Here is an 18194-nt window from a genome sequence, read left to right as displayed (position 1 = left end):
GTTTCTATTCCAGGCCTCTGAGGGACACACTACCTGTTAATAGTCATTACATGCACATTTGGGAGCTTTTAAGCTTACAAGATAGAAAATAATGTTCTATTTCATAAAGGAGAAAATGGACTCAGATATTATGTAACTTGCTCAAGGTCATATTCCCTGTCATGCATCTAAGAAATGATGTGTTCAGGATTTGAACTTCAATCTAACTAATCTAACTACTAAATTTATGTTATCTCTTCATCACACTGTTTCTGCAATCTGTCTGAAATAAAGTAAGTCGTTCACAAATGAGACTCTGACATGTTTTCAAAGGGTTAGTGCTATAGATACTTTCTGGAACACAGAGTTAACATTTTCTATGCCACCTGTTTTTTTTTTTTCCTGCCTTGATAATGTGTTTTGAGTGACTCTGTCAAGGATATCCCCAGATTGTGATGATCAGCTGCCCTTCTAGGTACTGGGAAAGGGCTGTAGGCAAGGTGTAGTCAGTGGAAGTCAGCTGGCTCCACCCTATCCTCACAGTGGAATTCCCCGCTCACCACTGTACTTGCCATCTGACTCGGGACCATTATCATAGTCCAAAGGCTTCCATCTGCTTTGCATGAGGAAAAGAGAGATTTCAAGTTTATGTGTTTAGGACTCACCATTTGCCAGTCTGTTTCTGCATGGTTTACTCCCAGAAACTCAAAGAAAGAAGCAAATCCTTCATTTAGCCACAAGTCTTCCCACCAGTCCATGGTCACAATATTTCCAAACCACTGAAATTATAAGCAATAAAGAGATAATTACATTCTTATGGGTATGGTAGAGAGGCCTAGAAAATGTCAAAACATTTATTTGTCCGTGCCAATGTTGTCACTGTGACAGAAGTGGCAGGCATTGTACTTAACATTTATTTCCTGCTTTATTCTGATTATTTAAATGATATTAAATTGTCTTTAGTTTATTGCCTTTATTTAGTTATTACTGGGGTATATAAATTTATATGAAGGCCTTGTGCATATTTCCTAAAGGCAAAACAATGTGGTTCAAAGTCTCTTTATGGCTAAATGTTTATTAGTACCAAGAAAGATTTTCATGCAAGTTTTTCTGAGTTGGCTATTTTTTATTTGCTAAGTCATAAATAATTTGAATTATTCCTGTGGTCTTAAGCCACTTTAAAAAAACAAGCTGATTCAGTGCTAAGATTCTGTACCTGATGCACAAGTTCATGGGCAACCACAGTGGCCACCCTCTGTTGGTTTGATGAGGCTGATTCCTTAGGGTCATAAAGCAGGTTCGTTTCTCTGTACGTGATGAGTCCCCAGTTCTCCATGGCACCAGTGCCAAAATCTGGAATAGCGATTTTATCTATAGAAGAAGAAAGAGTCCAGTGAGAAATACATTCTTTCCATTTGTTCATAGCTTTCCTTACCAAATAAAGTTATTTGGATGAATGTTTTTTAAAAGCCTAAAAATAATTTCTTAGAGTAAAGAACTGTAATCATGTGTGCGAACATTTCAGTCGTAATGCACTCAAAATTTCCATAGAGCATTCCCTGCTGGCTCCAGATATCAATGCTTTGTTTTTGTTTTAAAGAAGGACACTAATGGCAATGCCTCTATAATTTTATGTCTTTTGTTTCTCTCTGTATTTCATTTTTATTAGCTACATGTGTTTTAGGGGATAAGCCGTGAGGAAAAAGAGAAGTTTTCAAATTAGTATTTAGAAGTTCTGAGCTTCCAAGTGTATAGATACAGTCTTCCATCCAAAGACACAGATTATTCAAGAATATAAAACTCCATTTTTCTCTAATTCTATAAAATATTGATAGAAATACCAATCTAATAGCTTATCATCCGCTTTTATGTATTAAATTGGTTGGAGAAACATGGAGTTGACTATATTCTCTCTAGATTCCCTTACAGTTCTAAAATGTTGGACAGGAGTTTCTATAGTCTTACACATAATATCTGACAGGAGGAGGCAGTGTTGATCAGTTCTATGTTAAATCCCAAGACAGAAAATGCTCAGATGATTAGTGGCCAAAATACAGCTTCCCCAGTTAATGAACTGTAAACAGAATGTAATTTCTTTATTATTATGTATAATTTAAATGAGGCACAGAAATGAAAACAAATTGATTTTTCACTTAACATATAAGAGAAGGCCCTTTCTTTCTGGTTAAAATAAATATTCTTTCTTTTTTTTTGAGACAGAGTCTCACTCTGTTGCCCAAACTGGAGGGCAGTGGTGAGATCTCGGCTCACTGCAAGCTCTGCCTCCTGGGTTCACGCTATTCTCCCGCCTCGGCCTCCTGAGTAGCTGGGACTACAGGTGCCCGCCACCGCGCCCGGCTAATTTTTTGAATTTTTAGTAGAGACGGGGATTCACCGTGTTAGCCAGGATGGTCTCCATCTCCTAACCTCGTGATCCACCCACCTCAGCCTCCCAAAGTGCTGGGATTACAGGCGTGAGCCACCGCGCCCGGCCAAAATAAATATTCTTAAAGCTTTTTATAAAAGAATGAAGAGGGATGTATCTTAAGTAGAGGTCAAGATTACAATAGTAGTTTCCTTTTCATGTTATCTCATTTTTAGGTTTGGTTATTTTATCACAAGACAGTCATTTCAAAAGTAGAGAAGTATCTCCCCCAAGGGCCAATATTTTTCATAATGTTGTGGAGTGCAGTTTGCACTTAATCCTTGAACAAAAGGAATTTTTTGCAATCTCTTTTTTTTTTTTTTTTTTTTTTTGGTCAGTATTGGCATTGTAACTAACTAATTCTTGTATATTTAACTCTTTGGAGTCTAATAAATGCAGAAGTCACCTCTAAGGAGTCTAAGATATAATTAATTCTGAGAGGGTTGAAAATGCACATAAAACAGAATAAAGGAGTTGGGGAGAGGGAGAAAGAAAGAGAGGAGAAGAGAGTAATAAATGTGTGAGATTTCCACTTCTCAGGTTATCCTGGGTGCTACAACTGAGATAAAAGGCAAAGGATCTTTAAATTCATGTGCACAATATTTTATTAAATATTATTCTGATATTTTTAAATTGAGATGAGGTCTTCTGTCACCTAGACTGCAGTGACACAATCATTGCTCACTGCAGCCTCAACCTCCTGGGCTCAAGTGATCCTCCCACCTCAGCCTCCTGAGTAGCTGAGACTACAGGTGTGTGCCACAACACCTGGCTAATTTTTGTATTTCTTGTAGCGATGGGGTTTCACCATGTTGCCAGGCTGGTCTTGAACCTCTGGGCTCAAGCGATCCGCCCGCCTGGGCCTCCCAAAATGTTGGGATTACAGGCGTGAGCCACTGCACCTGGCCCAATATTCTGATTTTGATGAAAACTTGTTTCTTTTTCCAGCTCCTTCTCTAACATTTGTTAAGCAATCAAAAAATAGAATTGTATCCATTGAAGAGACATGCAGCATCTACAAGCTTGCTCTGAGCCACAGCCATTCCCATGCAGAGAATTTGGCATTCCCCTCGTGTGCATTGATAATTTATTAAAGTAAAGGCAGAAACAGAAACAGGAGGCCAACTGTTGGCTAATTTGTTTTCTTACTGCCTTCATTTCATCCCTACAAACATCTATATGGGTGTTATATTTAAAGTCTTTGTTAATAGCTCTCGAGCTTATTAATAAAGCATTTCCACTATTGATAGAAATGTCATATGCACACCATTTTGGTTGTAGCCCCACTTTTGCTTTATGAAGAATGATGTCTCCCTCTGTATTAGAAAAAATTATTGCTGGAAGGAGCACCAGTATTTCTTTAAACTGCTGGGGAATCTAGAATTTGCCTTGTACAACAATGGAAAGACTGGAAGCACATGGGGCTCTTACAACATCATTTATCCCTATTATTTTTTAACTTACTGATGACAGGGAGGCAGAGCAAGTATTGGGATGAATGCCGATTTTGAAATCAACTGATCTGGGTTGCTATTTGTGGCTCCATCACTACCAAGCTCTGCCATTTTGTGCACATACTTTCATCTTTATTTGGAAACACAAGATTATATATTCATCAGATAAGAACACAGTACAGGCTGGGCATGGTTGATTAGGCCTGTAATCCTAGCATTTTGGGAGGTCGAGGCAGGAGGCTTACTTGAGCCCAAGATATTGTTGGCATAGAATAAAAGGACTTAAGGATAACTGTTAACTGATGGTGACATAATTAGAAGAAATGAGTTAACTTAGATAAAAACAAAGGCAATATTAAAAATAAGAAAATTAAAAAATGATCCTCACCTAATTTAGGAAGAGAATAATTCATAGCAAAGTATTCTTCAAAATAATCAAACACACTTTTAGTTATGTTTGCAGCATATTCGGCTGTGTGCTTTTGCTCTGGCTGGACATAAATTGTAAGCTATTAAACAAAACACAAAAAATTCAGTGAAAATTATTCTTCATTCAACAAAATACAAAAACTGTGATGCATAACATACTTGAAAGAAAGTGGGCTTTGGAGCCAGATATGTCTAATTTGAATTCCAATTCTGCCTCATACTAGCCGTGTTGTCTCATAAATCACTTCACATCTCTGAGACTCTGGAGGAATTTTATGTAAAATGTTAATAAAACTTCACAACTCACTAAGTGATTTTAGTGACTAGAAATAATGTAAGACACAACGGTTGGTACGATGTCCCAGACATTTGAAAAATGTTATTAATTTTTTCTACTTAGAACATATATTATCTTCTTAAAATCTATGAATTTATCTATTCATCCATCCATATACCCACCTATCAATTTCTCTCTTGCGCGCTCTTTCTCTTTCTCTGTCTCTGTCTCTTTCTCTCTGTGTCATTTGTCCTAGAGGAATTGAATTAATGGGATTTTTCTCATGTAAAGAGCCCCTGAATACGTGTTATCTACTTGTGCTATTCTATCTAGTTATTTCAAAATAACTCTTCTGATATTCCAACTATTCAGCTCCAGAGCCTAAAATATAATGATCCAAACTTTCCCTGAGAGAAAGTCATCTTGGTAAGCTACATCAATTTTCTAAGTCACTACTTTGTGTCCTTATGACATAATTTATAAATCAAACCAAGTACAGATTTTTGTCCCCAATTCTAAGCATGTCTGGCTTTATAAAAAATTTTCAAGAATCCTCTTCAACATAGTGTTGTGAAAGCAGATGTGGTCTCTGGACAAGAATATTACAGGTGTTTAGGCATTTCTCAATATCTGAAAGAGGAAGCAGTGCCTCAGACAACTAGTGTCTGCTAAAAGTTTGTGAGAAATTCAAATAAAATATACCTGCTAAGCCTACAACCTGATTCAAAACCCTCAAGGAAAGCAAAAGATGTAATCATTTAGTAAGTTCAAGACCATTTACCTAATTAGAACAGCTGACTCAGGATTTAAACAAGAAAAAAAGAAAATATTGCCCACTCTCTTTATTATTCCCAATGCGTTGCTAGTTTTGGTATTCACTTAGGCACACACATCTTGAACCACCTTTTCCTAGAAGCAAAGAACACTGGAATGATTCATGAATATAAAGAACACATTCTGAAAGAGCATCCCTTAAATTACCAGTGCTGGCTCACTATTCTCACATCCACTAGGTAATTGGCATTCTTGCTTTATTTGCATAAATAAAGATGTGTTCGTCTTCACCTCTGAAGACGGCACAACTCACTCAATCATCTCAATACTCTTAGAAGTTTTTTTTTTCTTACAGAAGTGATGATACATTTTCTCTAATAGTTGTTAAGCCATCAAAAAATGAAACTGTTTGGATTACCCTCCTGTCCTCTTTGTGAACAATGACAGGTATTTTTCCAAGAAGTTGAGTGAAACTAAGGCTCCAGTTTTTGGCCATTGAACAGAGTAAAGGGAATTAACCGTCTAAAATAAAAGTCACCACGTTCGTACAGGATTGCCATGTCATAAACCAAGAGTCTCAGAATTTTTCTTCTGTGAACTAATTGGTGTGTCAAAACTCTCAGATTTTCTATCACATCTGTTCTCTGCATTAAAAACTTCAGGAAGTGCAGTCCTCTTGACCCACTCCACTGTTGTCTACATATTCAGTGCTTAGGTGCTGCACATAACATTTGGTGAGCGAAAGAGAATTGTGAAAGAAGTTGAAAGATCATGGTGAGGTCTCCCACCGTAGGTGGAGCAATGGGAAGGAGACAGACTCAATGTGTTCTTTCCACTAATGTTTTCTCATTTCCCATGTCAGTAAATGAACTCCCGTTAAGCAGTATGCTTCTGAGACAATGTAATTCATTTTTCTTTTTTTGTATTTCTGTTGGTGACAGTGGAAGGCAGTGTTTAAAGAAGATTGATGTTAATGTAAATTCAATCAAAATAAAAGCAGTCCCTTCCTCTTTTGTTTCTGAGAAACTCAAGTCCATAGAAATATGCTCTGTCTTTGCAGCCTGGTCAGTCTGCAGATCATCTGTGATCTATGACCCTTCATAATCAGGGTCAGCTCTTCACCAAGCAGGGACCTCAGCTCAGGCCAGCAGTGCAGTGGCCCCATCCCCTGGCTGAACATTCCCAGTAGCAGCAGCTCTGCATTTCTCTAAGGTGGATCTCCCAGAGGCAACTGAAAGCCCCTCTGCCATGGCTGCTGCAATGGTACTGCCCTTGCTGCCCTTGGACTAGGTATGGATCAAAGACCCTGAGTGCTTTAATCATATCTCCAGTAAGCTGCAGCCACCCTAAGGAAAAGAAGCCAGTTTGTCCCAGCCACAACCCTCTGTTACCCCTGCTCATCACCAGGCAGGCCCTTGGCTTGGGCCCACAATACAACCACCTGACCCCGGGCTGATTGCACCAATTGGTAGTGGCTCTGCATTTCTCTGGGGTGGAGTTCCAAAAGACCGGTGAAAAGCCCTCTGCCACAGCAACTGCCAAGGTCGCTTCCCCTGCTGCCTCCAGGCTGCAGAAGGAGCATAAAGCCTGAGCTTGCTCCAAGGCTGTGGTGAGCAGCCCAGGAGTGCCAAGCTGAGATCTGCAGCCAGTACTTGAGTTGGAGAGGAGCAGACAGTTTCAGAGCACTGAGAGAGAGCACAGCTGCAATCAGGAGGAAACACAGAGGAGCCATGTGGCTGAGCAAGAGCCTAACTACTGGCCATTATGCTTAAGCACCATCTACTGAATCATAGCCCAAACTTCAGCACCAAAAATACTTTGCTAACATAACACCCCTGAGAAACAAAGGACATGAATTCAGCCGCAAATAATGACCCAGCACAAACACTTCGTCCTCTGAAAACATCCAGGAAAGAAATCAACTGACTGTACTCAAATTACAGCACAGTTGAGGGAACATCAGCCACCACAGTTGAGGGAAAGTCAGCCCACACAGACGAGAAAGAACTAGTGCAGGATCTCTGGCAGCTCAAAAAGCCAGACTGCCTTGTTTCCTCCAAACGACCACACTAGTTCCACAGCAAGGGTTCTTAACCAGACTGAAACGACTGAAACGATAGCAATAGAATTCAGAATATGGATAGGAAGGAAGATCATTGAGATTCCATTGAGAACCATTGAGAAAGTTGAAACCAATCCAAGGAAACTAAGGATTACAATATAACAGTACAGGAACTGAAAGACAAAATAAGCGTTATAAGAAAGAACCAAAATGACCTGACAGAGCTAAAAAAAACACAGTACAGGAATTTCATAATGAAATCACAATTATTAACAGCAGAATAGGCCAAGCTGAAGAAAGAATCTCAGAGCTCAAAAACTGGCTCCCCAAACTAATTCAGTCCAACAAAAATAAAGAAAACATCGAGTTCATGTCCTTTGTAGGGACATGGATGAAGCTGGAAACCATCATTCTCAGCAAACTGTCACAAGGACAAAAAACCAAACACCGCATGTTCTCACTCATAGGTGGGAATTGAACAATGAGAACACTTGGACACAGGAAGGAGAACATCACACACCAGGGCCTGTCGTGGGGTGGGGGGAGGGGGGAGGGATAGCATTAGGAGATATACCTAATGTAAATGACGAGTTAATGGGTGCAGCACACCAACATGGCACATGTATACATATGTAACAAACCTGCACGTTGTGTACATGTACCCTAGAACTTAAAGTATAATAATTAAAAAAAAAGAAAACATCGAATAAGAAGAATCAATATTGTTAAAATGGCCATACTGCCCAAAGCAATTCACAGATTCAGTGGTGTTCCTATCAAACAACCAGTGATGGTTTTGACAGAATTAGAAAAAACTATTTTAAAATTTATATGGCACCAAAAATATAATAGCCAAGGTAATTCTAAGCAAAAAGAAAAAGCTGGAAGAATCACATTACCTGACTTTAAACTATACTACAAGCCTATAGTAACCAAAACAGCATGGTACTAAGACAAAAATACACACACAGACCAATGACACAGAATAGAGAGCCCAGAAATAATGCCATACACCTGCAACCATCTGATCTTCAACAAAGTTGACAGAAAGAAGCAATAGGGATAAGACTCTCTATTCAATAAATGATGCTGGGATAACTGACTAGCCATATGCAGAAGATTGAAACTGGACCCCTTCCTTACACCATATACAAAAGTCAACTCAAGACAGGTTAAAAAGTGTAAAACCTAAAACTATAAAAACCCTGGAAGATAACCTAGGAAATACCATTCCAGACATAGGACCTGGCAAAGATTTCATGACAAAGATGCCAAAAGAAACTGCAACAAGACCATAAGTAGGCAAATGGACTTAAACTAAAGAGCTTCTGCACAGCAAAAGGAACTATCAATAGAGTAAACAGACAACATACAGAATGAGAGAAAATATTTGCAAACCATGCATCCAACTAAGGTAAAATATCCAGAATCTGTAAAGAACTTAAATCAGCAAGCAAAAACAAACAACCCTATTAAACAATGGGCAAAGGATGTGAACAGACACTTTTCAAAAGACACTTTTCACATATGGCCCACAAGCATATGAAAAAATGCTCAACATGACTAATCATTAGAGAACTGCAAATCAAAACCACAATGAGATACTATCTCACCCAGTCAGAATGGCTATTATTAAAAGGTCAAAAAATAACACGCTGGCAAACTTGTAGAGAAAAAGGAACACTTATACACTGTTGGTGGGAATGCAAATTAGTTTATCCATTGTGGAAAGCAGTTTGGCAATTTCTCAAAGAACTAAAGCAGAATTACCAAATGATCCAGCCATCTTATTACAGGATATATATACCCAAGGAAATATAAACTGTTCTGCCGTAAAGACACAGGCCTCCATACGTTCATCACAGCACTATTCACAGTAGCAAAGACATGGATGGAATCAACTTATTTTCATCAACAGTAGACTGGATAAATAAAATGTGGTATATATACACCATGGACTACTTCACAGCCATAAAAAAGAATGAGATCATGTCCTTTGCAGCATCATGGATAAAGCTGGAGTCTTTTATCCTAAGAGAACTAGCATAGCAACAGAGAACCAAATACCACATCTTCTCACTTATAAGTGGGACCTAAACATTGAGTACTCATGGACCCCAAGAAGGAAGCAATAGACATCAAGGCCTACTTGAAAGTAGAGAGGGAGGAGGGTGAGAATGAGAAAACCACCTATCGGGCACTATGCTTATCACCTGAGAAGTGAAACAATCTGTACACCAAACCCCTATGACATGCAATTTACTATATAGCAAACCCGTACATATACCCCTGAACCTAAAATAAAAGTTTAAAAAAGAAATATTTTACAGAAGTTACCATAAAAAAATCAGGTCATAGATTTTATTCTATAACTGCTACTTTGATCAACAGAGCCAATCAGAGAATATATAGCTACAGCCCATTAATTTTGTAACATATTAAGCCAAAGCATAACTGTGTCTTAACTACCATATATCACAAACATTTTTATATTAAAGACTCTACCAACATGCCAACATTTTCTGTCATTTAAAGCTCCAACATGGTTTCTGTAATCCATGTAACAACAGAACATCTGTGATGTTTGGATTTGGTGATTTTGAAAGCATCCTCCCTTGTGCTGATGCCTTCACTCATCCTCACCACACTTTTCCTGCTCTCTGACCCCACCTTTAACGTATGCTCCATCTGCATCTCCTTCTCCTCTCTCTGGGCTTTGGCAGAGGTGACTGACTCTCCCCTATCATCTGCTAAGCCTCAGCACTTCTGTACATGATAAAGTTCAGGCAATTACCCCTGACTCGTCATCATTATTTAATAATTGACATTTTTCTAGTTTATGTGCTTGCTTTACTGAGATGATTTTTTAAGTGTGTGACAACCCATATTGAAATAACATGGAGTGAGGAGGGATGCATACATGTATTTTCTTTCTTCTTTATCTTTTAAAAGAGTCATATATGACTTTTTAAATTTAAGAACCCTATTAACGTTTAAATATAAAGTTCGTATGTCTACTTTATCACTTTATATGTAAACATTATATATAAACATAAATATGAAGCTTATAAGTCTTCAAGAACCTAACTTTCATGCATATATTTACTTTTTGAAGACAGTAACTTCCCTAGGCAAATTAAATTACCTGGTATACTACTGTTGGATACCATTAGTCATCTTTCAAAGCACTGAATCTATGGAGCTAGTATCAGTGGAAAAACTTTGGGCTTTATACAGCCTTATTCAGCTGATATTCTTTTGGGAGGTAAGATATATCTGCTTTAACATAGCTTTTGCTTTTCCCTTATCATATTGGAGCCTGCTGTAATGTAGGCTCTTAGAGTTCTTAATGTTATCCCTTTCATTCAAGTGTCTCAAACCATTTGAGAGATAGAACTTAAGTCCATGAGAATCGATTCCTGGTTGATTACCATTACTTCCTTTATGTGTCCCTTTGCCACACTTGACTTCATTTGACAATCATGACTAGATGCACTAGATCAATCTTCCTTGAACAATTTAATGAGGCTGTGCACCATCTTTATCTTCAATGATTATTTATGTCCCTGCAACCAAAACCAAGCACAAAGCTCAGCGATAGTATTATGATTACTTATTAGTCTTATTATTGAGAATTTAAATTTTTTCAAGGAATGTGATAAGCATTTTCCATGCAACATTTCTTTTACTCCACACATCAATTCTATGAATCCAGAATTATTAATAATAATAGAAAAAATATTTTGCATCACTGATAATTACCCCAATCCGTTCACTGGTCCAGTTCCCACAACCCCTAATCCACACTAATAAATCCAATGAGTTCTAAAACTTTTTATATGTTTAAGCAAACTAATTTGGCAATATCATATGACCTGAACTGTTAAGAGTTTTTCAAAAATCTTTATTTTTCTCACTATAAAAAATTGCTGCAGAAGTATCACTGATTATAAGACGTTGCCCCAAATCCCACTGTAGTTAATCATTAACATATAGTATTCAAACTACATTACCTTTCACAAATCTGAAAATTTCTGAATTCCAACATACAACTGGCCATGAGGGTTTGGGACAAGGATTGTAGACCTCTATTTATAATTTTAGAGTTTGAAGGTGATTTGAAAATAAACTTCCTCATTGTATACATGAGAAAAATGAAGTCTAAGACAGGACTGACGCTAGAGTTCAGGACAAAGTTTGTTTTCACATATCATGCTGCCTATTTTCTCTACTTGTAAGACTGAATCTTGACCTCCCCAGCTGTAAAATAGATATAACAACAGCACTTATGTCATAGGGTTATTTCGAGTATTAAATAACACATAAGCAAGTTTGACATGTAATAGTTCTATGTGTCCCATCAAAAGTGTTAGTATCATTAGAGATAATACACTGAATTATTAACCTCTGTAATTTTCTGTGTGCGTACTTCCTTATATGTGATTGATACTCACACTATGGTGTCCACATTGCCAGTAAGAACATTGAAAAATGCAGGGGAAAAAAATAGATGTTATGGTTTTGACTTTCAAAGTAGGCTCTTGATGCCCACACAACACATTTAAAAGCCCAAACTTTTTGGATTGTAAGGGCCTGGTTTCAAAAGACTTTTAGCAATAAAAACAGAAGGCCAGGAAAAAAGCAAACCACAGGGTTTTTAACTCTAATAATAATTGAAAAGAGAATAAAGAGATGTCCAGGCTACTCTGTCTCAAAAAACTAGACAAAATTTACCTGGGCCAGGGAAGGTGAGGGAAGGTTGAAGGGACAAGACCTGAAACAGACCCTGAAAGAGTGTGAGGGGACTGAGATGAGAACCTTGAACTTGGGAAGACCATGGAACAGAAAAGAATCAGCTTAAACAGACTGCCCGTTACCACTGCCACCGTCACCTGGGTCAGAAGCCAGGCAGGGCCCTGCATGGTTCCACCTGGGAGTGCCACAGCCCCGCCGTGCCCTGGATCCACATCCTTATTGTCCTTGTCTATTGAGTGTTTTCTATTGATAGAGGTGACCATACATTCAGGTTTGCCCAGGAATGTCCCTGGAATGTAAATCTGTTGCTTACCTGTTTATACGTCTTGTTCCAGTTTAATTAATAACACCTCCTCTATTATTTATTATATATATATTTATAGATGATAAAATATATTGTCACTCTACTTATTGAGAGCAGCCTGACTTTTCACTGCTGATCATCCCGCAGAAGTAGCACCATTTACCTCTTGAGGTTTTTTTTTGCAAGGTCTCATCTGAGCTGTTCCAAAAAGCCACATCATTTTAAATGACGAGCATGCTTAAGGGATCCCCCAAAAACAAGTTGAGATCCGTGGCACTCAGTGCTAGTAAGACCAAGAAAGACCTGAAAACACACTTGGGTGGCACAGGGCAATGGTGACTGTATCTGGTGCACATCTTAATTGAAGTACAGATATCAGCATATTTCACTCCCTTCAGGGTTTAGCATCCTCCAGTGCGCATAGTAGATGCTCAATAAAAACGTACACAATAATCAGTTTGAAAAAACTGTTTCATTATCAATACTGAGGTAGCCAGGATGAGAAAGAGAAAATAAATCTATATTGTTTTTAAATCTATAAATGTATATTTAAGGTACATAGCTGGTATTACTGAACATGCCATTAATGTGTTAAATTTTATAAAGTTTATGTTCTTTTAAATATTCTTCCAGTGGTAGGTGGAAAGTTAGCAGAGGAGGGTACTTAGTTGAAAGGAATAGTGATACATCAGTTTTTTTCTTTTTAAGTTCTGCCTTATCAATGTGATATATTCTTTCTAAATTTTAGTTTGCTCCTTCCTCATAGATAAATTAGTATGAATATGCAAAACCTTGGTTTGAAGTTTAGGTGAAAAAACACCTTTTTTTCCGCTGTGGCTATGCTGGTTCAAAACATGTTCGGACTCTGAGTCGGAACTCACCTGCTATGAATTGCTGTTTGAGAAGAAACTCAGCATGGCCATTAGGTTACACAAAGCATTTATTGGCCACTTACTTTCCATTTAAGTTAAAATTTAAGTTGTCTGACGCTTAGTGATTATTACTGCAGTATAATTTTTAAGAAATTAAAAAATGAACATTAAAAAATCTAAATAACCCATAAAATCTTACATTATTTTTATTATTTTGTTTATATTTTTGTAAATTTAAATAAAAAATAAGAATCATTAGCAATCCTCCATGGCTTACTAAATTAAACAGATTCCTTCAAGGAAGATTAATAACCTTCCATTTAAAGATAACCCTTCCAGTAAAGAAATTAATTAAATAAAACTAATTAAAATGTTCTAGAAATCAAATTCATTCTGAAAACTTAGCAAAGCCACAGCCAAAATAAGTTTTTAAAATAATGAAATGACCATATGTCAAAAATAATTCTGAGGAAAACAGAAAAATCACCTTTAGAACACCACAATAACAGCTGTTGTGGACATCCACTGGGGAATGCTACAATAAGTGGTCAAAACCTGAAGAACAAACAGGATATTCACACAGCCTTTAATTATCACTCCCTAAATATTTATTAATCACTGTGGTGGTCGTAATGTATATCCATAAATTCTTTGTGACTCCTCCCTCCAGGAAGTAGAGCTTAACTCTCTTCCCCTTGGGTGTGGACTGCATTTAGCGATTGCTTCCAAAAAACAGAAGATGGGAAAAAAAACTAGTAAACTGAAGCAGAGAAACCTAGCAGACACCATCTCAACCAAGTGATCAAAGTTAGCATCACCAGGAATAAGTCATGAGGATGTCATGTACCCCCTGATAGGATGTGATGAAAAGGACCCTTCACCTCTGTGGTATTCTCCAAAATCCAAAGCCTCAGTCTAATCTTGAGGAAACATCACACAAACCCAAACTGAGAAACATTCTACGAAATACCTGAACAGTACTCTTAAAAAGTATCAGGATCATAAAAAAGAAAAAAACTGAGAAATGTCATATATCAGAATGAATTAAGGAGACAGCATTGCTAAGTATAATGTAGATGTATCATCTATTGGATTTTGGAATAGAAAAGGCACATTAGTGAAAAAACTGGTGAAATCCAAGTAAAGACTGTTGTTTAGTTAATAGTATTGTATTACACTGATTTCTTAGATTTGATGAATGTTTGATAAATGGTTATATAAGATATTAACATTAAGGGAAGGTTACATGGAGACTCTTGTGTCTTTGCAACTCTCTGTAAATCTAAAATTATTTCAAAATAAGAAGTTTAAAAATATATCTCTGAGCATTAAAGCAATGAAACTTAAAAAATAAGATTATTTCTATGAAGAGAAATACATAAATCAAAGTCTATGGCACAAAACCTAAAACTGTTATAAAGATAGGCTGTTTTTAAAAATCCATGGCCTATATACATACATACTCTGCCTTCAGCCTATCTTTCTAATCCAGGCAAACAACGGACTAAGATGGAAGCAAGTTAGAAGACACAGACAATAGGAAGAACCCATTCACAGAGAGAATCCTAGATGCAATTATTCAGCGATCATCCTGTAAGATTTTTGGAAGAAAGTACAACATAATCCCTTCTACTGATATATTAGAATTAATATGGTCATAGTACAAACCTAATTAAATGGATAATATCTTCCACCAGCATTCTCTCAGTGAATAATTCCTCCCAACTTCCTCCTCTGTTCAGGAAAGCCAAGGAAAACTTGACTAGAGTTGAAATAATCTCCAACAAGGTAATTTCTTGTTTTTGCACGTACTTCTTTATAAAATACAGATGCCAAATGCCCCCAAAGAAATTCAAGGGCTCCTGAGATTTTTGTTTCTCAGGAACGAAATCACTCGTGCCATTTATTATTTATTTATTTATTTATTTATTTATTTATATTTTTGAGACCGAGTCTTGCTCTGTCACCCAGGCTGGAGTGCAATGGCACCATCTCGGCTCACTGCAACCTCTGCCTCCTGGGTTCAAGCGATTCTCTTGCCTGAGCCTCCCGAGTAGCTGGGATTACAGGAACGCACCATCACGCCCGGCTGATTTTTGTATTTTTAGTAGAGACAGGGTTTCACCATTTTGGCCAGGCTGCTCTCAAACTCCTGACCTCAAGTAATCTGCACACCTCAGCCTCCCAAAGTGCTGGGATTATAGGCATGAGCCACCGCGCCCGGCCACCATTGCCATTTAACTCGTCCTGAATTTGATTCCTTAAAGAATCATGCAAAGCGAAAGCATTCTGGGAAAGTTACTGTAGGTCAACTGTACCTCAGAAAGCAACACAAACCTAACAACTTCAAATGATTTTATATATACTAATACGGAGGATTTTCCTTTTTCCTACTTTGCGTTTTCCAAATTTTCAATAATGTACATGAATTAAACCTATAATTTTAAAAACTCAAAAATATATTTATAATGTACATTGTTCTTGGTTTGAAAATGAATTGCAATAAATTCCAATGGGGAACTTTGTGCTGAACTCTCAGGTTCATGACATGCTTATTGGGGATATTGTTTCCTCTCTGATGACTCCTGCAGGAACAATAGGATTACATTTTTTTTAAACAATAACTCAACAGTTTGTTCACATAACTAAAAAGTCGTATAATCTCTCTATAATATGCACAGTTCAGGGTGTGTCCACTTGTTTGTTTTTCTGGGGTGAAATTCAGTGATTTCATTTACTTTAAAACCCTAATCAATCAACTAAACCTGAAGAAGGCCTCAGGAGTAGATTTCTTGCAGAATTGTAAAAAATTCCTTCCATCAGTGGCTGGCTTCAATTGTTGCTAAACTATTCTAAGTAACTCTTCATGTTACTCTGTTTAGCATTGAATCAAAATGCAATGCAATTAATTTAAAAAGAAAATATGAAGAGTGAAAAGACTTCTGAGCTACCTTCAAAACCAATTTAATTTTTCTCATGAGCAACAAGGATATTTTAAACATAATGAATGGCTCAACTCTAAAGTCTGCTGTACTCTCTCCAACTAAACTATTAAGAATGCAGGCATTGATTCTGTGTTTATTGATATAAAGGAACTATTGTCAGAGAGGTGAATATACCCAAGCAAGTTGAATCAGGGCATTATAGATTCTTAGATTGCATAGTATAATCTGATTATGAATAGCAGGTGGTTAATGTACCAGAATAATACTGTCAGAAGAAGAATGGATAAGAATAGTCACCTATTAATGGTGTACCTAACAAATACATGGCTTCATTTTTTATTTTTGTTTTTTACTTAAAAAGTAATAAAGGACTTTGGGTACAGGTGGTACAGTAAAGGGATGCTTTGATGCACCCCACTAATCCTAATACTCAGAAATTAGTGATAAAATATAAAAATGGGAACAAGACATAAGGATCAGAAGCTATAAGCATATTGAGCTCCAGTTTTGGAAGGAATGGGTCGGAAACAGGTTCCTGGGGATCAGACCCAAGCCATGCTTTGGAAATCATGTTCTAAAACTCTGACTACTATTTCTGATTGTTTTCTCATCACTTTTTGGTTTTTCTTTTATGACGATCATATTCTTGAATTTTTGAATATATTAATTAAAGTTTGTGTGTGTGCATGTTTAATTTTGTTATGACTTTTTCGGAATTCTCTTTTGTTTCTCCAGTTATCACTATTTACTCCCATGGTGTTTCTATTTGTCTTGGATGTTTTTCTTTTATGTTACTTGTTTTCCTCATATACCTGGTTATTCTTAGCTTGTCTGTTAAGTTCTAAGAATGTAGGACTCTGAGGCTGGTGTGAGTTTCCTCTGATGTTACATTTCAATAGATTTAAGTAGGTTGGTTTTTCTGTAACTCTCTGGAGTGGGAAATCATACCAGGAGCAGTTTGTACTTGGGTGGGTGTCAACTATTAGATTTCAACTTACAGTGAGTGGGTAGGGAGCCAGGAGGGGAACCTCCCAAATGCCAAAGAGGAGGAACTCACTGTGGAGCATTTGCATTCACACTAGATGCCTTAAATTTCTCCCATAAGGTTCTGTTCAACTTTTAAAGGAAACGGCCCCACTGTTTTTTCAGGAGGGGAAACTCTGGCTGCCTGTCTTCTATGGAAGGGTTGAAGGAAGGGGAAAGTGGCACATCTCATTTTCTTGTAATTTTTCTGGCTCAGAGCCTCTGAGAAGTTTCAAAAGGGAATTTGGCTTCTGTTGATCTCTTATAAAATAGATGATTGGACAGTAATGTATTAAAACAATATTATGTTTGTTTCCCTCCCAAATGATGGAACGCATCACTTATTTAAGACAAAATGTTATGCTGTTAGTTTTCATAGAAGAACCATTTAAGAAATAATTACCACCTACAGGACATTTTGGGATCTTTTGCAAAACTGTATTTTTTCATTATGTCACTTCAAATCCTTTATATAAAATCCATCCTAAGAACCCAGCTAACTAACTGGTACAGGCTCTAGTGATTTACCTAGTTAGTATAATATTACAAGTAAATGTCCTTGGTCAGAGGACCTGGTGATAGAGTCATATTGGAAATTCAAGCTCACTGTCACTATTAGAAAATAACTCCAAGTACTATGTCCTCTGCTGATTGGTTAAATGCATTGTTCTTACCTATGAGACTTTGTCATCTTTAGTACAATTGCTTAGCCTTTCTGTTTCCTCTTGGTATTTCTACCTCAAATAGAAAAATCTGCTCAGAATGTAATAATAATTTTTAAAACTTGGTATGGGAAACACCTGCACATGATGAAAGACAGTCATGCAATTGAATTGTCAATGATGAAGAAAGCAGCTTCAGATGAAAATTGCATGTTTGTTATGAGACAGAAAGA

The 18194-nt window shown here is 37.1% G+C and overlaps 1 protein-coding gene across 1 annotated transcript in view; it reads right to left on the bottom strand.

The window, feature by feature from the left end:
* ENPEP (glutamyl aminopeptidase) overlaps nucleotides 1-18194 on the bottom strand; it is an 85995-nt gene that overhangs the window by 50644 nt on the left and 17157 nt on the right. The window contains exons 4-6 of the mRNA XM_003830026.6: nucleotides 4247-4367; nucleotides 1196-1350; nucleotides 645-758 (exon numbers count right to left, since the gene is read on the bottom strand). Coding sequence (XP_003830074.2) covers nucleotides 645-758; nucleotides 1196-1350; nucleotides 4247-4367 — 390 coding nt within the window. The remainder of the gene's footprint in view (nucleotides 1-644; nucleotides 759-1195; nucleotides 1351-4246; nucleotides 4368-18194) is intronic.

The sequence above is a fragment of the Pan paniscus genome, chromosome 3 (assembly GCF_029289425.2).
Source record: "Pan paniscus chromosome 3, NHGRI_mPanPan1-v2.0_pri, whole genome shotgun sequence".
Classification (NCBI taxonomy): domain Eukaryota; kingdom Metazoa; phylum Chordata; class Mammalia; order Primates; family Hominidae; genus Pan; species Pan paniscus.
This window is presented reverse-complemented; position numbering and strand designations above follow the sequence as displayed.